Raw genomic sequence first — 18,246 nt, 5'->3', positions numbered from 1 at the left:
TTTCTGCATCACCGTGGCTGTGTCACACTTGCATAGCCCCAGACCAGCAGCATCACCAAACTCTGGGAACTAGTTAGAAATGCTAATAGGGGGTTGGCTCAGTTGGTAAACCATCTTGATTTTGGGGTCATGAGTTCGAGCCCCACGCTGGGTGTAGAGTTACTTAAAATATACATATATTTTTTTAATTAAAAAAGAAATACTGAGAATGTGCTCCTGGGTCAGACCGCTGCCCAGCAATGTGCTTTCTTAACCTGGGATCTGAAGTCAAAGGCAAATGTGTCCCTTCCTGGGAGGAGCTGAACAACTGTCAACATTCTCTAAGGGATGTCAACCTAGAAACAGATACCACTGTTGTAGGTCATCAAATTCAGATTTCTGTCTGCAAACACACACCAAGCAAAAATGTTCTCCAAGCCCTTTAATATTCACTTAAAACAGTTGAGGCACAAGCAATAATAAAACTGCATTTTTTGTTACAAGACAAGACAATTCCGTGTAGTATCTGCATCATATACCAATTTTCTCCAACTCTCTTCTGCAATATTTCATTAATACTCTGGTCCATAAGCTGGTTCAACAAGGTCAGAAAAGCAAGTAGAAATATGGTTAAAAAAAAAAAAAACTGACTGAAGGGCACTCAAAACATTTACTGAGTGCCTACTATGGCCACTGTATCAGGTTTTATGTACTTTATAGAAATTCAATGTGAATCGAAGTTCTAGTCATCTGTTAACAGGAAAGCAGGACACTGCGAGGTAAGCCCATTTTAAGTGTGTTTGCACCTTAAGTACAAATTGTGGAATTGAAAAACTGCTCTTTCCCAAGGAAACACACCAACATGCACGCGTATTTCCATTTCCAAACATTGTAGCCAAGAGTGTGACATTAGCACGTGGGCACACCACTCTACCTAGCTCATAGGCTGAGCACTATTTGGCCAGCATCCCCCCTACTGCCTGCCTGATTCCATCACCATTTAAAACTTCAGAGAGGAAATGGTGTTCGGCACTTATGCGGGGAAAACCTTGCTTAGGTTTTATTTTTAAAAAAACAAAACGACTAACTTTCAGAACTGGCACCTATTATGAAAACTGTCATTTAAGAACACGACAGGGTAATCAGCTCTAATGGGAAGATACCACAGCCATTTTAACAAGCATTAGATCAAAGCTGATTATTTTCCAGAAAACTGATACTCTGCTCAGGCTACAGAACTCTCCAGAGCATACAGCCTTCATATCACCTCCCACAGCTAAGCTGACCCCTCACTCCTCCAGCTGGCCCTTAGTTTCTCTGGGTCTTCTCCTCCCCTGCCGAGCTGCCTGCTCCTTGCTCTTCTCTCTTGTATGCTAACTCTAACCTATATTCTGAATGCCCCTGGCCTCAACATTCCCTCTGGCTGAGGTGGGCACAGGATAAAAGATGGTTTCCTACCAATGTGCTCAATCACTGACCAATCGCTTTGGATTTGAGATCTATTAGCAAAACTGACTAACCAGCACGTTTGCACTACTCACCTCCCTATCCCCACAAAAGAGCAGGCTGGGTGTTATCAAAAATACAAGCACACTGTTTAAGTGTTTAGGATCACAAATCATGAAGGTACATGAAGAGTCCTTAAATGTCTGCGTTGCCAAGTCTGACATTCTAATTTTATAGACGAGAATACTAGGGGGTAAGTTCAGAGATGTAATGTGACCTGCCATAGGATGTGGGGCTCTCTAGAGGTAAAAACTTAGAACCATACTCCAAATGCCTGCCTTCATATCCCAGCCACAACAAAAATCCAAGGCTAAGAAAAATTTGTAAGTAAAACAAAAGAAAAAGTCTGGTACCCAGGAAAATCTTTGGGATCTCTCCAGATTTTCAGACAGAAAAAAGGCAATCTGTACAGGGAGGAATTGTTACTCAGTTCAACAGATGACAGCAAGTACCAAGGATCTTTATTCTCAGGTCCAATGTTGAATTTGTGACTGCAGATAACATGTCACTATTTTGAGAACACCTCCATTGTTTTCAGGTCTTCAGCTACAAGGTTACAACTTATTCTCATCATAGCAAGATAAATGGATCAGAGGGAAAGAGGATTAAGGAGATACACTGAAGATAAAAACAAAAGGGAACAAACATTTTACAAGCATATCATCCCAATTACCCTAAAAGTTTCAGATTTACGAGAGGAGTGACAGAACCGTATGATTTCAGTAAAAATCAACATAAGCTGGATCTTTAAAAAAAAAAAAAAAAAGGTGGTAGAGAATCAATTCAGAAATACTAAGTCAGGCAAGCATGCAAAATTCAGAGTACAAAAAATGCAAGGCCTGAGTGTCCAAACAAACATATACCTCAGGAGAAGGTGGATTTGAAGATGCTAAACAGAACCAAATGAATCAAAAGCTGAAAGGGACACTTCTCTGAATTAGCAGACCAATTCCCTCATTTATAAATGAGGAAAAAGGGCAGACGGTAATCGGTGAAGCTCACATGGCTAGATTAAGAATGTACATAGATTAATTCCCAGTGCTATCTGCAACTACATACATTTAAAATACAAGGAGATAAATATCCTTAACACATTAAGCTCACTGATTAGAATAAAACATTTCAAGACAAATACACACGGAGGTGAGTTAATACAGCACAGCAGCACATCTCACATATTTAAAAGATTAAAAGGAAAGAAATGATCTCTCAAAGATTTTAATGCTTAGTTTTGACAAAGCAAGTTTCCATCCAACTCTTTTATAGAGAACAAAATGAACTAGCTTAAAAAAACGTGCATTCTTCAGCTTTCTCCTACGTTTTCAAAACTAAGCACTGAGTATTTTTAATGTAACTAATGTGATGTTATATATCTTAATTGCACATTTTAGGAATAAAATAAATCCATATTTCGGTAACTCGTAGTGTATTTATAAAATGAAAAGATTTCTATCAAAATACACTTTTCACTGGGAAAAATAAATAAAACAGACAAATGGATCTACACAAAGTAAAAATTAACTTTGGTAGATTTCAGTGTAGGACAGTCCATAACCAGCCTATTTGCCCTTATTCCCCCAGAGCTGCTCATCTTCCAAGTTAAGATTTTAAAAATATTTTTAATTGAGATTATGTTGACATTGGTTTCTCATTCCACATCATCTTCAGCCAAGCTCTGAGCACTTACAATTCTCTGAAAGAGAAAAAAAAAATTTTAATTTTTAAATGTCCTTTACAAGAAGAATATGCAATGGGGAAAAGACATGGGGCGCCTGGGTGGCTTAGTCGGTTAAGCGTCCAACTTTCGCTTGGGTCATGATCTCGCGGTTCGTTGGTTCGAGCCCCACGTCGGGCTCTGTGCTGACTGCCAGCTCAGGGCCTGGAGCCTATTTCAGAGTCTGTGTCTCCCTCTCTCTCTGACCCTCCCCTGCTCACACGGTCTCTCTCTCTCCTAGAAATAAATAAAAATATAAAAAAAATAAATTAAAAAAACAAACAAACAATGGGGAAAAAGTCTCTTCAACAAATGGTGTTGGGAATACTGAACAGCTACATGCAAAGGAATGAAACTGGACCACTTTCTTATACCATACCCAAAAGTAAACTCAAAACAGAGTTAAAGACCTAAGTATGAGACCTGACACCATAAAACTCCTAGAAGAAAGCACAGGCTGTAATCTCTTCGGCACTGGTCTTAGCAACACTTTTCTAAGTGTGTCTTATGCAAAGGAAACAAAAGCAAAACTAAACTACTGGCACTATACTAAAATAAAAAGCTTTTACACAGCAGAGGAAACCAAAAGAATGAAAAGGCAACCTACTGAATTGGAGGATATTCATAAATGATGTATCTAATAAGGAATTAATATACACAATATATAAAAAGCTCATACAACTCAACACCAAGAAAAAAAATCTGATGATCTGATTAAAATGGGCAGAGCACCTGAACAGACGCTTTTCAACAGACACATGAAAAGATATTCAACATCACTAATCAGGGAAATGCAAAGCAAAACTACAATGAGACATCACCTTATACCTGTCAGAGTGGCTAGAATCAAGAAGACAAGAAGTAACACGTGTTGACAAGAATGAGGAGAAAAAGGAACGCTCACGCACTGTTGGTGGGAACATAAATTGGTGCAACCACTGTGGAAAACAGTAAGGAAGTTCCTTAAAAAATTAAAATAGGAATACCATACAATCCAGTAATTCCATTGGTTATTTATCCAAAGAAAATGAAAATACGAACTTGAAAAGATGTACACACGCATTTATTGCAACGTTATTTCCAAAAGCCAAGATATGGAAGCAAAGTGTCCATAAATCGATGAACAGATAGGTGGCATATTATAATTTAATGGACTATTAGCCATAAAAAAGAATGAGGTCTTGCTAACTGCAGCATGGATAGACCTAGAGGGTATTATACTACATGAATTTAGTCAGACACAGATGAAAACAATCTGAATTTACTTACATGTGCAATCTAAAAAACAAAATGAATGAACAAAAAAAAAAAAAAAGAAAAGAAAAGAGACCCATAAATACAAACTGGTGGTTGCCAAAAGGGAAGTGGGGGGCGGGGGAGGGGGATAGGCAAAATGAGAGCAAGTGGGAGGTACAGGTTCCCAGTTATCAATGGGAAACCAATCAGAAACCAATGAGTTGCAGGGATAACAAGTACAGCATAGGGAATATAGCCTATGATTGTGTAACAGTGCTCTATCGTGAGACACATGGTAACCTCACCTGTGGGAAAAGCAGACCATAATGCACACCTGTCAAATCAGTAAGTTGTACACGAGAAACTAATCTAATATTTGTGTCAATAATACTTCAATTAAAAACCAATTTTTTAAAAAAGTTTATTTCTTTGAGAGAGAGAAAGAGTGCACACAGAGAAGGAGCCAAGAGAGAGAATCCCAAGTGGGCTACACACCTGCAGCACAGAGCCTTACGTGGGTCTCGAACCCACAAACCATGAGATCATGACCCGAGCCAAAATCAAAAGTCAGCTATTTAAATGACTGAACTACCCAGGTGCTCCCCAAAATAATTTTCAAAATGATGTCCTTTGCAGTCAAAGAATCAAATCTTGTTAAAGTTCACCCATTCTAAGGTTTCAACATTTAACACTTTTAAACACTGTTATCAAAGAAAATGATGATCACTGGGTCAGTCCCATTTCAAAATCCAAGTTAATAAAGGAGGAATAATGTGCACTGTTTTAGATGTTAGTCAATTATATAATTAAAACCAAAAAGAATTTAAGATCTCTTTTCATGCCCATATAAACTAAGAATACTGATTAGTGCTTTATTGGCCATTCTATCCTCCAAACATTTCCATTTTTGTCCTGAAAATGCTCATAGTCATCACACAAGAAAGTAATTCCAAAATAAGCATCTGAAAATGTCCAGGTTAACAGGAAATAAGTTAACAGAGTAAAGGAGGCCACTTTATTAATTTTTGACATTTATTCATTTGTAAGAGACAGAACTGAGCGTTAGCTGGGGAGGGGCAGAGAGAGGGGGAAACAGAATCCAAAGCAGGCTCCAGGCTCTGAGCAGTCAGCACAGAGCCCGACACGGGGCTTGAACTCACTGACCTGAGCCAAAGTCAGACACTCAACCAATTGAGCCACCCAGGCACCCCAAGGAGGCCATTTTTATAAAGAGAAATACAGGCTTCATCCCAAACTCATCCATATTTCAAAAGAGCTCATGCTTGGGTCAATCTTCCAAAAGCACTATGCAATGCTGCCTTTCTAGGAGCAGGCACTATTAGAGGGTTCTGATATAGATACACTAGAAGCCACAGTAGTCCAAATTAAAAGGATTAAGACCGAATCTTTGGCTTTTCAACTTTTTCCCTTTCATCTTTGGGGCCTGTATTTTCTTTCTAGTCTGCCTTTCCCCAACTAGCTGAACAAAGATCAGTTTGAAGAACTAACCAATCAGTCATTTTATTAACTTTTCATCACACCAACGATGGAAATTAACAATGAATAAACAAACTATTCCAAATAGAATCATTTCAGTTCCTTGAAAAAGATTAAAAATGAACAGAATGCATAAATTATATGTAACCTTTTATACAAATGGTTCTGTGTTCAATACAGACTTGGAGATGTAGTTAAATAGCTCCAAGCTGAAAGGCCACCTTGGCAAAAGCACGGGCACTGACTGGGGGCTTCAGACAAGTGAGGTCAGAGGTAATCTACCAATTCTTTATGGTCTAGTTTCAGGCTGTGCCACCTCTGTTCCTCTGTCCTCCGCCAGGCCACTTCACTGAATGCATGGGCTCACAAGAGTAGACAGAAAGATAGTTTTGTTTTGTTTTTTTAATTTTAATGTTTTATTTATTTCTGAGAGAGAGACAGCATGAGCAGGGGAGGGTCAGAGAGAGAGGGAGACACAGAATCTGAAACAGGCTCCAGGCTCAGAGCTAGCTGTCACCACAGAGCCCGACACGGGGCTCAAACCCACGAACCGTGAGATCATAACCCGAGCCAAAGTCGGATGCTCAACCGACTGAGCCACTCAGAGGCCCCAGAAAGATAGTTTTAGAAAGTAGCCAAGAGGGGCCTGAGTTTTGGTATGTGAATACCAAGGTCTGAGATTTAATACTATGAGTCCCAGTCTGTTTTTTGTTTGTTTGAAGAGATTTAATAGTACAAGATGCACTTTCTTTTTTGTTTGAAGTAGGCTTCATGCCCAGAATGGAGCCGGAAGTGGGGCTTGAATTAAGGACCCTGCCTGCGATCAAGACCTGAGCTGAAATCTAGTCAGACCCTTAACTGTCTGAGCCACCCACGCGCCCCTGAGACACACTTTCTGATCTGCAAAGGCGGCACAATGACTAGATCATAATTATGCCCACGCACTCAAATGTTATTAGGGAAGAAAATTTTCAGGCACCGTTATCTCCAATTCTAATTCCATCCCAGGAATGAGTTTCAGAATTTCATCATGTTCACTAGACTAATTTTTGTTTTTAAAACAGTAAAAATGGCCTTTATGGATTCGCTAATTTTGAAATGTGATGTCCCTATAACATTTCTTTTGCAGATTCTACTCACTTTTATTAACATTTTAAATCCTTACCTGACTAATTGTTGGAAGCTTGGTCAGAAGCATCTGGAACACTGGTGGTGGAAGAGTTTGCTGTAACACTTGCAGCAACTGCTGAGGCTGTCCACACACCGCAATTGCATTTGTCAGATGGTCTACACCTTTCTCATATTCACCTGAAAGATTTACATAAAAGTAACGTGGCCTGGAAAGCCTATGCTTTTGTCAAAAATTCAACTTACAGCCTTCATTAGGTCTCCCAAGTGATAATGACCAAAAACATCACAGAAGTAAAAACTTGGAAATAATCTACAGTACCTTCACATAACTGAATATTATGAAATTATTAATAAGAATGAATCAGATCACATGCACAGATATGGCAGTGCCCACAAAACAGATACAAAAGGGGAGAAATTAAGTGCAAAAATATCCAAGTATATTACTGTTTACAGACTTAGGATATTTCTGAAAGATTAAATACAAAATTGCTATGGAACAGTATTTTTCTAAGAGAAGAAAGAACTGAAGGCTGGGGACTGAGGTGAAAAAGAAGCCCAAATTCACTTTACACTAATCCCTTACACTATTTGAATATTATCACATGCAAAACAAAAAAACAAACAAACAAAAAACCCAGGAGGGTGGTTCTATGATTAAACCTCACAAGTGTCTTACTGAATTGGGGTAAAAAAGCCAAAATTATTTTCTAGTAAGAAATTTCCACTTTTATTAGCCTACTGTAACATCCAAATAAGACCATTATTTCTGAAAGAAAAAAGCAAAGAAATTACTGGAAAGGGGGAAACATGAATAAAAGTAACACATCACCATCACCTCAAACCTTTCATCTCTTTCCTTAAAAATAAGTTTAAAAACCACAAATTACCTACATGGTATAGTTCAATACTATCTAAATCTAAGATATAGCAATATGCATAAGAAAAATTTGACACTTGATACTCTTTTTCTATCAATGATAGCAACTACTACTACAAAGCTACTTTTGAAATAAAAGGTAATTTGACACTAAAAATTTACAAATACATTTAAGACTCTAAATTACTGAGTTATAGTTTTCAATGTGTCAGCATGATCATTTTAAATTTGTAATAGTAATGTTTTAAAAAAAAGAACTTTTATTTTTAGTTTATTTGAGAGAAAGAGAGAGAGACGGAGTGGGGGGTGGCGGGAGGAGGCAGATAGAGAATGTGGATGAGCAGGATAGAGACAGACAGGGAGAGAGAAAATCCCAAGCAGGCTCTGCACTATCTGCACAGAGCCTGATGCAAGGCTCAATCTCACACATAAGATCATGACCTGACCGGAAATCAAGAGTCAGTCAGACATGCTCAACTGACCGAACCACCCAGGAGCCCCTAAAAAAAGAACTCTTAATCCTTAATTGAATGCATAATGCACAAAGCCTAAACTCTAGATCAGATTCAGTTCACTGACTGGTCCTGAAATCAAGCACCATGAACTCACTGTGTGACCCAGACAGGTAAATTAACCTTCTCTGTGAAATATATGACTCATTCCTTACTATAAATACTGGAAAAGACCTAAAGATTAGATGAAGTTGAGGAAGCATATTCCTGGATCATATTCTTCCAATTACTATTTATACACTGTATTAGGACTACATTCTCAAAACTGCTAAAAAATAATCTCATTTATAAAGATAACTTCTATTCTCTGTGTCATGTAACAAGTAAACCTAAAACTCACTCAAAACATATTATGGACAAGGATAGCCCACAAGTATTTATTCCTAGAGCCAGTTTTTTTTTTTTTTTTTTTTTTTTTTTTGAGAGAGAGAGCGTGCACACACTAGTTGGGGAGGAGGGCAGAAAAAATCTCTTTTTAAAAACACCCCTTTCTTAATGTTTATTTTTGAGAGAGAACAGGGAAGGACAGAGAGAGAGAGACACCAAATCTGAATGAAGCAGGCTCTCCAGGCTCTGAACTGTCAGCACAGAGCCTGACACGGGGCTTGAACTTAAGAACTGTGAGATCTAAACTGAAGTCAGGCGCTTAACCAACTGAGCCACCCAGGTGTCCCAAGAGCCAGTCTTAAATAATCCTCCCATTAAGTGGCTTGTCTTGAAATATTAGAATACCCTTTTTTAACAGCTGCTATGCTACACACACAAGAGTCCCTTACTGCCACAAATTTGTATTAGTGTGAAGCATTCTATTTTCCTAGTCTTTTAATGACTATTACCTTGAGCTAGCAACTCTTCACCAAGCTGTATTTCTTCAAGGAAGAATTTCTGAACAGCTTCTGCATCTTTAAGGTCAGGTAACTGTTTGGAAACAGAATATTTACTATATGATACCAAAATTATGCTGGAGATAAAACCAATACACAGAAAATCATGCCACTAAAAACAGAATAGCTCATTACAAAAAATGATAAAAAGAAATTTACTCTTCAATACTCACAAGCATTATAGTTTAGTATCAACATTTAAAATGAATGCAAAATAACTTACTGATTAAACTGAAATTAGAACAGTTCTTAGAAAACTGCGCACCAATCTTAAAGTAAAAAGAGTACAATTATCTATACCATAAAATATGCAATGTACTATTTACACTATTTCAATCCCTGTTATTATACATTTTTATATAACTATAATCAACTGTTCTTCTGATCCATTATTTTGAATAGACTTTACAGCATCTAAAAGATTACATGTAAATGGTAGGAGAATATTCCATGGAGAAATATGATCACATAATCATGATCTACTTGTTGGACATTTGAGCTACTTCTAATTTCTTTGCTATTAAAAGTTACAAGTGGCTTTATTTTGGTAAGACTTTGGTTATGTAGTTCGTTATGTACTACCAGACTATGGTAATATATAATGCCACCAGCTATAGGACTTAACCTTTTTATTTCTTTAAGTTTATTTTGAGGGACAGAGGGGCAGAGAGAGAGAATTTTGAGCAGGCTCCACACTATCAGCACATAGCCTGATGCGGGGCTCAAACCCACAAACCTGAGATAGCCTAAAACCCTGACCTGAGCCAAAACCAAGAGCCAGCTGCTTAACTGAATGAGCCACCCAGGTGCCCTAGGACTTGTCTTTTAAAAAAATGTAAACCTACTATTAAAACGTCCTGTTTTGAGGTACCTAGGTGGCTCAGTCATTATTTCACAGTGTGTGAGTTCAAGCCCCACACCAGGCCTTGTGCAGCTAGGACACAGACTGCTTAGGATTCTCTCCATCTCTCGTTTTCTCTCAAAATAAACAAACTTAAAAAAAAAAAAAAGTCATGTTTTATTTAAAAAAATTGACTTCTATTACTGAAAATTTGATTTCTGACTTCTATACATTCTCACTACCAACATACACACAAAAAACTTAACCCTCTGAAAGTAGAGGCATCTTTCAGCAGCCAACCCAGCACAGGCACAAATGTGATTATACCTGAATTTAAAAACATACACAGGTGCATGTGTCTATACCTACTTTCCCATGTCCTGAGAGAAAAGGTTACTGACATATTATGAACATACTACATATTTCAGAAAGGGAGTCTGCACATAATGGAACAAAGTGGCTGCCTCTGCGTTTCACTTCCCTATCATCACGTCCAGTCTGTTAGCTGTGTGGTGATTACTCAGTTGTATCAAAATAAGAAAATAAAACATTTATAAATTTAATTTTCCTTGTCCCAACTTGATATTTTTTTTTTTCTTTTTCTTTTTGTCCAACTTGCTTTAAAAAGAACCACCAGTCCAAGCTACGGAACTAATTTTAATAAAAAGGAAAAGCCATATGTGCAATGACTAACATTTACTTGACTTACACATGTCACAGAACATTTTTTTATCAGAGAAACCAATGTAGTCATTAAAAATAATCGTGAAAAAAATCATGAACACAGGATCTATTAAAAGAAAAAAGTAAAACGATTTATATCTACGTGTACATATTACATTAAAGTAAAAATGTGCCATGCTGTGGAATTCTCGATCAGTGGGTATGAATAATCCTATATAACTTTTGAAACCAATAGCATGTGGTTCTTTTAAATGAAACTGAATGAAGGAAAATATACAATTAACGTACTGTATTATTCTGAAGCAGCTGAGTGAGAAAGTTTGAACCTTTCGGTAAAATTGTTTTCTGGAGACTATCATCTTACTGCCCCTTAAATACTGCTCATGTTATAAGTTGTCTGTGAAGGCCAACATAGGGGAAATAATGATGGACCAAGTAATCTGCAGTTGAACTATTCCAAAACCAACAAATTATATTTTAAAATAAAAAATCAATGCCCGTTATCAACTAGCTTTCTCAAAATATGTATTTCAAGTGATCTATAAAGCAAATTATACAACCTAAACAAAAACACAGACTGAGTATTACCTTGGAAAGTCCAGCTCTCTCCTTGGCAAGCTTTTGTTTCTTTCTTCCTGCAAGACATGGAATATTTTCATTTTATCATCATTAAAATGGGTATCAAAAGAGTCAAATTGCTGTTGACAGTCATATATGCTATTTGCAAAAGATCCCTGAGTAGGGCTCTCCGTGTCTCCTGACTCCTTGTGATTTGGCAAGGTCACATCAATAGTTCTCGTCAATGAGCTATGAACAATGTGACATTTCTGGGCAAGGGCTTTTTCCTTCTGTCTGGGGCACCAAGATCACCAATTTTCAAGATAGAGACAGTTCCAACAGTTGATTAATTAATTACCACAAGAGGGCAAGCCTCCCACCCCCAATCTATACAGGACATGAAATACAAGCATGAATTAAGGCACTGCTGTGGGAAAGTGTAAGTGGAATACACGAGATTTCATCTCTATCGCATGCTGAAAGCTGTAGGACATTCCTAAATGGGAAAACAAGAGGGGGTAAGAGGACAGTGTTCAGAAATCCACTGCAAAAGTCTTAACTACTGCTGGCAGGTTAAGAAAAGAAAACCTCTGCTGGGGCACCTGGGTGGCTCAGTTGATGAAGCATCCGATGTTAGCTCAGGTCATGAACTCAGAGTTCATGAGTTCAAGCCCCATGTCAGGCTGTGCTGACAGCTCAGAGCCTGGAGCCTGCTTCAGATTCTGTGTCGTCTTCTCTCTCTGGCCCTCCCCTGTTCATGTTCTGTCTCTCTCTCAAAAATAAACAAACATTGGAAAAAAATTAAAAGAAAAAAAAGGAAAAACCTCTCCCTACAGTCTGGAAGTTTTTTTTGTTTCTTTGTCTTGTTTTTGATATGAAAAAGCAATACTACATATCTCAGAAGTAAGTGATGTTTAAAATCTCAATCATCAATTAGTCAACCCCTAAGCCAACTCAATAAACGACACCGACGGTTTTTTAAAATTGCTATTTAATTATATACTCCACGTGAAGGGGGTGTTGGCACAGAGGAAGCACCAGCATTGTTTATACCCCAGCTCTTCCCACTCCCAGTGTGACCTGCGCAAGTTACAGTAACCTGTACCCCACTTTACCCATATGTAAAACTGGTCTAGAACAGTACATGCTTCACAGAGTTCTGGTGAAGACTAAATGAGTTAATGTATTTAAAATATTTCTTAGCTCTGTCCAGTTTATCATGTGTCATACGAGGAGTTGGTAATGAACTACCTCTGTAAGCATTTGGTATTGAGATAGTTCAATACCAGCTCCTCAGCTAAGGAGCTGTGCTATGCTAAATGACTAGCCGTTAAAACTACCAGTGACATGGGAGGCTGGCACAGCTAAGAAAGGTAAGACTCAAATGATTATGGGGGTGATCTTTGGCAAATACATCTCTTAACTCTGCAAAGGCAAGTTTAATCTTACTAGTGTGAGAAAGAAAAGCAATGTGAGAAACAAGCAAATGTCCTTTGAAAACCTTAGTGTTCTACAAATCTGAGTCTAATCAGTGCATGACTAAAGAGGCAGTGACCTGTTTGCCTAAGTGCAGTGAGATAGGTGAATTTACTCTGTCCAGGAAATTTCTTACCTAGTCTTACAAACTGGGTTTAACCACATCAGTAACTCTTGTCAACTCTAGCCTCCAGTATACCTAAACTGCTACAACACTAAGGCTTAAATACAATTCTAGCAGGTTCAAAAAAACAATATCGGTTAAATAAGCTGATCTTGTATGTAAATTTGAAGAAAGCCCACCTTTTTTTTTTAACGTTTACTTACTGAGAGAGAGAAAGAGTGCACACACATGTGCACACACAAGTGGGGGAAGGGGAGGAGGGAAGAAGGGAGAATCCCAAGCAGGCTCCACACTGTCAGGCAGGGCTCAGATCTCAAGAAGTGGGAGATCATGACCTGAGATAAAATCAAGAGTCGGACCCTTAACCAACTGAGCCACCCAGGTGTCCGCCATTTGTCTGTCTTTAGGCAGAAAATAATGAATACCATACTATATTAAGTAATTACTAAATATCACCAGTGCTGGAAGGAGACTACTATGGCCAGAAGAGAAGTGGAAGGCTTCACAGAAGAACCAGACACGAAGACAAAGGAACACTTAGACGTTAAGGATAAGCACTCAGTAAGTTTTAGATGCTACGTGCCAGACACTATTCTAAATATTAACTGGCTTACTCCCCACAGTAACACTACAGGTACAATTAGCAATTCCACTTGAGGACATTTACCAAGGTCACAGCTAATAAATGGTGGAGGGGCAATTCAAAAGCAAGCAGCTGAATTTCAGAACACATGTACTCAAACATTCTATATGGCCCCTACACTGTCGAGAAGCTGTAAGAGTGCCCACCATACTCCTTCTTTGGCCTTCCATCCTGTTCAAGCTCACTGGATGATCTCTCCTGGGACTACGTGTTCCAGCACCCTTGGAGATTAATGCGCCTACCTTACAAAAAGGCCCAAGGTGAAGACCGGGGAAGGCTTTTTTTGGCCTCCCACGAATCTGTGATAGAGTACATATTCTTTCTCCTTCCTGACACACACGTGGTGCCACAGTATCTAATTAAAGGGAAGCAGTCATTTACGTCAATGCAAATGCTGAGATGTGTGTGAACCTTTTGATCTTGCAACAATGCCCTTCTGCTAGTCCCTTCATCTATAAATCTGTGGACTAAGTAATCTGTGGGGAATAACTTTCTCAGTTTGGGGGATGCTCTACTGTCCCTCCTCTACCTTCTAACCATAAAAAATAAATGGCACCTTAGAAATGAACAAAGCAAGTATAGGGCATAAACAGGTACGTACAGTTTGCTAAGCCAGACTTTATGAAAAATGACAAAAACAATGAGACCCAGTAGAGAGGAACTTATTTTCCATTACTACTCAATAGTTTTTTTTTTTTAATAGGATGGAAAGGAGTGATTGTTGTTGAATGTCACCAATTTTAAGATGGATTCATTCTTTTAAATTTCTACCAGTAAGTTTCTAGCTTTAGTTTCATAAGACAATTTAGGGTGTTACCCTATCAGTACATAATACTAGCCCTATAATAAAAGGAAAGATGGTAACAGACTAAAACACTATAGAGTTATGCATTCAACAAGCAAATTCAGCCGCTGGCTCAATATTTACTAGAAATTAGTCCCAAGTGCTACCGTGTAAACCTAACAAAACAGACTATCTACTTTTAAAAATACACATAAAACAGGAACTTAGACTGCAGAATTACTCTGAATAAGTTTTACTTCCTAAAGAAAATGTCAGATAAATAATTATATTCATAAACACTCTTTAGCATCCATCACTTACCATGTGCCGGAGACTGTACTAAACTCTGTATATAACATTTTACAAAAGAGGGAAACTAAAGCTTTAAGTTGGTTGCCCAACGTTACTCAGCTAATAATTCAACTGACCACGGAGATCAGTGCAGAGACCCACTGCTAATGCTGGAAAAAAAAATTATGGATTGCAGAAGATGGAAGAGGGATTTTGAAAATCAATTTGTCTAAAAGGACAGCTTTTATCATTGACTTCTTCAGCCAAAAGTTAGTTTTCTCAAGGTTTCTCACAGGATTGCAGTGTTTCCAAAGGAAGAGAGGATTAATCTATTCTTTACAGAGCTCTACAGCCATACCACCACCATCACCCCTCCTACTGGTATTGAAATGGAAAGGACAAGAAAACGATCTGAATTTCTAGTTATGTTTACAGCCAGCATTTATGGACGGCTTTCTCTAGGCCAGGAATGGTGGTGGGCACTACCTGATTTTACCAACTAAGAAAATTAAGATTCGGAAAGCCCCAAATTATGCAGCTGACGTTGTGACTAATCAGGGCCTGGAAAACTGAGTTTCTGAACACAAAATGGCATCCTCTCCATTAGTCTATCTAACTGTAAATAGAACAAATTCTCTGTATCCCTTCCCTTCTAAAACAGAAGACAGGGGGAATTAGGGGATCAATTGTAGATGCTACAAGATCATCTTCTACCCCCAAGAGGGTAGGTCACTGGCCACGTGGGGCTAACTCAACACCGAGGACAACCTACTATAGCTTAATTAAACCCTAAGTATGAAATAGACCAATCATTTCTTCATAACGTTCTGGGCTTTACTAACTTACATTTCAATTTTAATTTTAGAAACCGTTTTGACTGAGCAACCTAGAAAAGTTACAAAAATCTTATTGCTACAAATTTGCTCTTTGAGGCCTCCGAAATTGAAAGATCACAGTGGTTTGGTTGGCAAGACCTCCCTCATTGTCAATGTCTCGTAAAAGATGTCGCAGGTATGAAATAAGACCGAGGCACAGGAGAGGCGCAGCCTTTTGGACTCCCCTGCGATTTCTGTAGCATTCACTCATATCTTGGAAGCATTTTCGGGGAAGCTACCAAGAGGGTTTAAGAATGCAGCAGCGATACGGCTAGATGTGCGGAGCACGTTTCAAGCACAATTTCGGAAAAATACAAAACACATGACTCTCGAGCCATGAAAAGAGTAAGGTTAAACAGGCGACCTGCAAAAAGAGCCCCCCCGCCGCCCCTTAAATCATAACACAAACCAGAGTGCATTCACACGCCAAATGTTTGGGGGAAGACAAAATGGGAAAAATCGTCCCTCCAAAATGGAGGGAATCATGTGGAGCCCCGGAGGCAGGAGCTGCACGGGAGCGCGCAGCCGGCGCCTCGGCCTTTTTCCGGCTGGTAGGCAAGCGGCCGCCCGGCACCCCCGACGCCCCTCGCACCCCCCATATCCCCTCGCGCGCTGCAGCGAGGAGCAGGCACGCGGAGGCGGGGAGAGGCTGCGGGCCCAGGGCCGAGGGGACCCACTCACGTTCTCGAAGCCTGTTCTTGAAGTTGGGGTCACTCCGTCTCTTGCGGTCAAAGTAAATGCAATAACCGATAAAAAGAGCCCCGCAGACACCGGCGGCGATGGCGCTGTTGCGGCCCACCATCTTCTCTCAACCGAGGGGCAGGGGCGAGCGCGGCGGCGTCGGGGCCGGCGTAGAGGCAGTTGGCCGCGAGTCCTCACAGCGGACCGCGCCGCCGCGACCTGTCGCTCGACGCGAGGGACGCGGAAAGGCCGAACGCACGCACTTCCGGCCCCAGCCGAGCGAGGCCCTCGGGTGCGTCCGCGGCACTGCCTGAACGGCAGGTCCCCGCGCCGCTTCTGCGCCTGCGCAGGGGGCCTAAGCTCTGTAGCCTAGGCGCCCCCGGGAGGGATGTGCGTTGGCGTCAGCGTTTTGCTAGTGAGCCCGCATTTCCCGGAGTGCTGCTGAGCGTGACATCCCCACAGTAACACTAAGGCGGTGCGTGGCCGCCAGTCACATAGTCAAGACTTTGAAGCTGACTTTTTTACTTGTGCCAAAAATGGAAGGGACTGGTGACAAATGCCTCGTGTTATTCTTGTGTAATATAGACAACCTGTGACTCGTTTGAATTGAACTGAATTTGCTTTTCAAGTTCAGTCACAATCTGCTGTACAGCGAGCAACAGAATCTAGTGATCCAGTGTCGAAAGAATATTAACAATATAGTCTCGTGAGGGGTGGAAGAAAATGACGCTGATTCCTGGAAAAATATAATGGATAAAAGAGATGGAAGAAAATTGAAAACATGAGTTGTCTTATAATCACTGGTAACATTATATATGGTAGTTTGAAAAGACAAAACCTTGTGCTAGAAAGGCATTAAATAACTATAAATTGAGAGGGGTAAGGGAGAAAAGGGACCTTCAGGGTTGTGTCATGAGAATGTGACTACCTCTGTCCCCAGTCATAGGGAGGGAACCTCTTAAACCCTGGGAGTGACAAAGATGTCTCTGATTCAGGGTGGGCCCTGGCAGTTTATGCAGAGTCCACTCTGATGGGGGCTAGCCAGGCCAGAAAGACCAACCATGTGGTTAGAGGGTTGAGACTTTGATCCGGGTGATATCAACCCTACCCCTGGGAAGATCAGGGAGTTGGAGCAGAAGCGAACTGGAGATTGAAATGGCCTATATAATGAAACTTAAATACGCAAGACACAGAAGCAGGTGAGCCTCCCAGGTTGACAATACACTGGGTAATTCTACACTGATGTGCCATGTGCTAGGAGGGTGAGGTGTTGTGATGCCATAGGGAGGGGACAACAGAAGCTTCATCTGTGGGACTCTCCCAGACCTCTCCCCATGTGTCATTCCCTTTGGCTGGTTTGGTTTGTAATTTTTTTTTTCTTGCTGTAATAAAACTGTCATCATAAGTATAACATGTTCCTGGGGTGCCTTACTGGCTGTCAGAGGAGCATAGGATTCTTGATCTCCCACTTGTGAGTTCCAGCCCCATGTTGGGTGCAGAGATTACTTAAATAAATCTTAAAAATTAAGTATACTATGTTCCTGAGTTAAGCCCTTATAGCCAATTATTGAACCTGAGGGGGTAGTGGGAACCCCCAAACTAGTAGCCAGCTAGTCCTAAGAGAGCGATCTGGAGACCCCCACTCCCCAGTTTTTGTCTCCTGTCTGAAGGCAGTCTTGTAGGAGACTGTGCTCAACCTACGAAGTTTGACCTAATTCTGGGTCGTTGCTGTCAGAAGTTACTGCAAGGGTACTTATGGAAACATTTAGCTGGAGCCCCTAACCTAGTCCAGGAGTTCAGGAAAGCCCTTTGCTTAGATGATGATGAATTTGAGACCCAATGGAAGACCAGACATAGGACCAAAGGTATGTATGCATTGCCTGGACTGGGGTGGAGAGGGAAGGATATTGAGATGCATTATGTACCAAAGCAAAGATAGTAACTGAAATT

At 40.1% G+C, this 18,246-nt stretch overlaps 1 protein-coding gene and 1 non-coding gene across 2 annotated transcripts; both read right to left on the bottom strand.

Annotated features, from left to right (window-relative positions):
* Positions 1–406: 406 nt before the first annotated feature.
* On the bottom strand, positions 407–16,555 carry TOMM20 (translocase of outer mitochondrial membrane 20). The gene is made up of 5 exons (XM_039247161.1): positions 16,297–16,555; positions 11,453–11,499; positions 9,292–9,373; positions 7,098–7,240; positions 407–3,178 (listed from the first exon to the last, which is right to left on the bottom strand). The coding sequence occupies exons 1-5, from the start codon at positions 16,415–16,417 to the stop codon at positions 3,134–3,136; spliced, it is 438 nt and encodes a 145-aa protein (XP_039103092.1). The 5' UTR covers positions 16,418–16,555; the 3' UTR covers positions 407–3,133.
* Positions 15,741–15,875, bottom strand: LOC120241836. Its single transcript, XR_005530965.1, has one exon. It is a non-coding gene; the product is annotated as a small nucleolar RNA SNORA14 (small nucleolar RNA).
* Positions 16,556–18,246: the final 1,691 nt, after the last annotated feature.

Source organism: Hyaena hyaena, unplaced genomic scaffold (genome assembly GCF_003009895.1).
Source record: "Hyaena hyaena isolate Hyena2069 unplaced genomic scaffold, ASM300989v1 scaffold_288, whole genome shotgun sequence".
NCBI classification, from domain to species: domain Eukaryota; kingdom Metazoa; phylum Chordata; class Mammalia; order Carnivora; family Hyaenidae; genus Hyaena; species Hyaena hyaena.
This window is presented reverse-complemented; position numbering and strand designations above follow the sequence as displayed.

Coding starts and splice junctions, on each gene's coding strand:
- TOMM20 (XM_039247161.1), bottom strand. CDS start 16,417: ATGGTGGGCCGCAACAGCGCCATCGCCGCCGGTGTCTGCGGGGCTCTT. Junction 9,374..11,452: donor AGAGAGCTGGACTTTCCAAG/GTAATACTCAGT, acceptor GTTTCCAAACAG/TTACCTGACCTTAAAGATGC. Junction 3,179..7,097: donor AGCTTCCAACAATTAGTCAG/GTAAGGATTTAA, acceptor TTTCTCTTTCAG/AGAATTGTAAGTGCTCAGAG.